The sequence below is a fragment of the Penaeus chinensis genome, chromosome 16 (genome assembly GCF_019202785.1).
Source record: "Penaeus chinensis breed Huanghai No. 1 chromosome 16, ASM1920278v2, whole genome shotgun sequence".
Taxonomy (NCBI): Eukaryota; Metazoa; Arthropoda; class Malacostraca; order Decapoda; family Penaeidae; genus Penaeus; species Penaeus chinensis.
The window spans coordinates 6,814,612-6,817,111 of NC_061834.1; the positions used below are offsets into that span (position 1 = coordinate 6,814,612).

Below are 2,500 nucleotides of genomic sequence, written 5' to 3' on the forward strand. Positions count from 1 at the left end.
GTTTTCAATAAATTCACAAAAAGAGGAGTTAACAATCGATACTAAGGAAAGGGAAAGGGAAAAGGAAAAGGAAAGGGAAAGGGGAAAACAGAGGAGAGAGAGGAGAGAGAGGAGAAGAGAGAAGAAGAGAGAGAAGAGAAGAGGAGAAAAGAAAAGAGAAAAGAAAAGAGAAAAGAAAAGAGAAAAGAAAAGAGAAAAGAAAAAAGAAAAGAAAAAAGAAAAGAAAAAAGAAAAGAAAAAAGAAAAAGGAAAAAAAATATTAATAATGTGCCCTACTGCAAATGTTGAAGGAGACACATTACTAACACTAGAAAGGGGACATAAAGATGGATACCTAGACCTAGAGCATCTAATTAATAGTGTTTACTTGGTATTGTACCTAATCTTTCAATGTTATTGGAAATAATTTATCGTCACTCTATACATAAAAGATTTTTGATTCTTAGTTCAATTGCATATAGAACATTCGACAGCAGAATACTTACAGCAGTGGTGGAAGTGACTTTCCTGGAGACAAGACAAGCTACAACCAAGACAGCTGATACCAAGGCATTAATGCCACTTGGAGTAACAACATAGAGTCGACAGTCTTTAAAGTAGTTGCTGTTATTGACTGTATCCTGCAGATATTCCCTGTACTCATCACTGAGACTGATGATGAAAATGAAATGAGAAAATTTTACTTATAATATAAAGGTAGAGTCACAACAAACTACATGAGATAATCACATTCTGACTGTGGATATGATCCAACTATAATAATAATAATAATAATAATAATAAAAAAAAAAAAAAAATATATATATATATATATATATATATATATATATATATATATATATTACACACACACACACACACATTTTTTTTAACCTTTTAGTCCCTCTGGCAATTTACATGATCTTTCCTTTGCAAGAATACATACCACGGCCACTGTAATAGAAGTTTATCTACTGTCTTTACACACACTGCAAGTGTTTAGTCAACCAAGGAGTCAGTTATTAGTCTGTTTACTCTTTTCCTTGATTTTTGGAAAGCTTCATTTGTATTATTTTATTGTCTTTAAGGTTAATAACATTTTAACAACAATTTAATAACCATAATATCAAACAAAATGATAACAGTATTAATATTAATAGTATTTAAAAAATTAACACATTTTCATGCAAGTTCAAGAAATGGGAAATCAGGCGCAGTCACTTGGGTCAACTGATAAGACTCCTTGATGGCTGAGCACATGTGGTGTAGATTCAACAATTTAAAAATGTCTTTGTTCCATTTGAGAAGCTGTAAAAATGTGCAGAAAACTCTGTCAGCTTTTTAATTTTCTTTTTGCATTTGTGGTGGGGGTGGGGTGGGGGGAGTAAACCATATTTCCTTAAAATTTGGAAACTAAAGCAAATATCCCAAAAAGTCAAATCATTCTTTACACATAACCCTGATGTTTATACTGCTTTTAACCATCCAATATAAAGTACAAACTGACTAATTCATGTACCACATGAATTACTGCCTATATAATAACTGTTTTTTGGGGGTCTGTATTTGCGGTCCCACAAAACATGTATCCAAAATTTATAAAAGTCTGTTAGACCATTTTCTTTTTACATTTCTTTCAGACAGTTAAAGACTATACATCCTCTCTTCATGGGACTCATGTAGACAAATGAGCTCAGGTACCCTAGTAATTGACTCTTTACTGATTTAGCAAATATGACATAACAGACTACAGTCAACAGCGCATGTATCTAGCTCCAACAGATTAACCAGTTAAAAGCAGATGGCATGTTACCATGCTATGACTGCACTGGACTAAGATATGGTTGGCACTATATAATGACATATCCCTTGCATCACTCTGCACAGTGAGCTCAATATTGTATATAAAAACCTGAAAAAAAAAAAAAACATTTGCTTATAAACTCCTGCTACAATTGATTAGGTGACCAAAGTTGTGGTTCATATATCTCTGCACCATCTTTAATTGAAAGTGGCCAAGGTACCACAAGACGAACCAAAGACCTCTTGTCTTACCGTTTCTCTCCATAACGGGAAGTGTAGGTCTTGTTTTCAGGGGGAACCAAAGAGGAGTTCTCATTGGTTGGAAAATTAAAGTATGCCCATGATGTTGTCAGTCCTCCAGCAATCTAATACAAAAAATAAAACAGAATTAAGTATTAATAAGAATTGTGAATGTTAGAATTTTTTTTTTTTTCTTAATGGCTGAATTTTAAGTATGAGCAAACCAGTATATATCATGCATGCAAACACCCCCCACACAATTACAAAGACTTGAGAGAAAGCTACAATAAAGAACAGTTTCATACTTACTCCCAAAATTACCAAGGAGGTTATGAGCAACCATGGCAAACAGGATCCCATTCTGACAAAAATTCCTCCACACCTGTAAACAAAAAATGAATATTATGTATAACAACTGAAACAATAACAATGACAAATTGTCGGTGTGTGTCTGTGTGTGTGTGTGTGTGTGTGTGTG

At 33.3% G+C, this 2,500-nt stretch overlaps 1 protein-coding gene across 1 annotated transcript in view; it reads right to left on the reverse strand.

The window, feature by feature from the left end:
• The window catches only part of LOC125033491, a 9,222-nt gene that overhangs the window by 318 nt on the left and 6,404 nt on the right, over positions 1 to 2,500 (reverse strand). Inside the window, exons 2-4 of the mRNA XM_047625045.1 lie at positions 2,332 to 2,404; positions 2,035 to 2,147; positions 486 to 651 (exon numbers count right to left, since the gene is read on the reverse strand). Coding sequence (XP_047481001.1) covers positions 486 to 651; positions 2,035 to 2,147; positions 2,332 to 2,382 — 330 coding nt within the window. The 5' untranslated portion in view covers positions 2,383 to 2,404. The remainder of the gene's footprint in view (positions 1 to 485; positions 652 to 2,034; positions 2,148 to 2,331; positions 2,405 to 2,500) is intronic.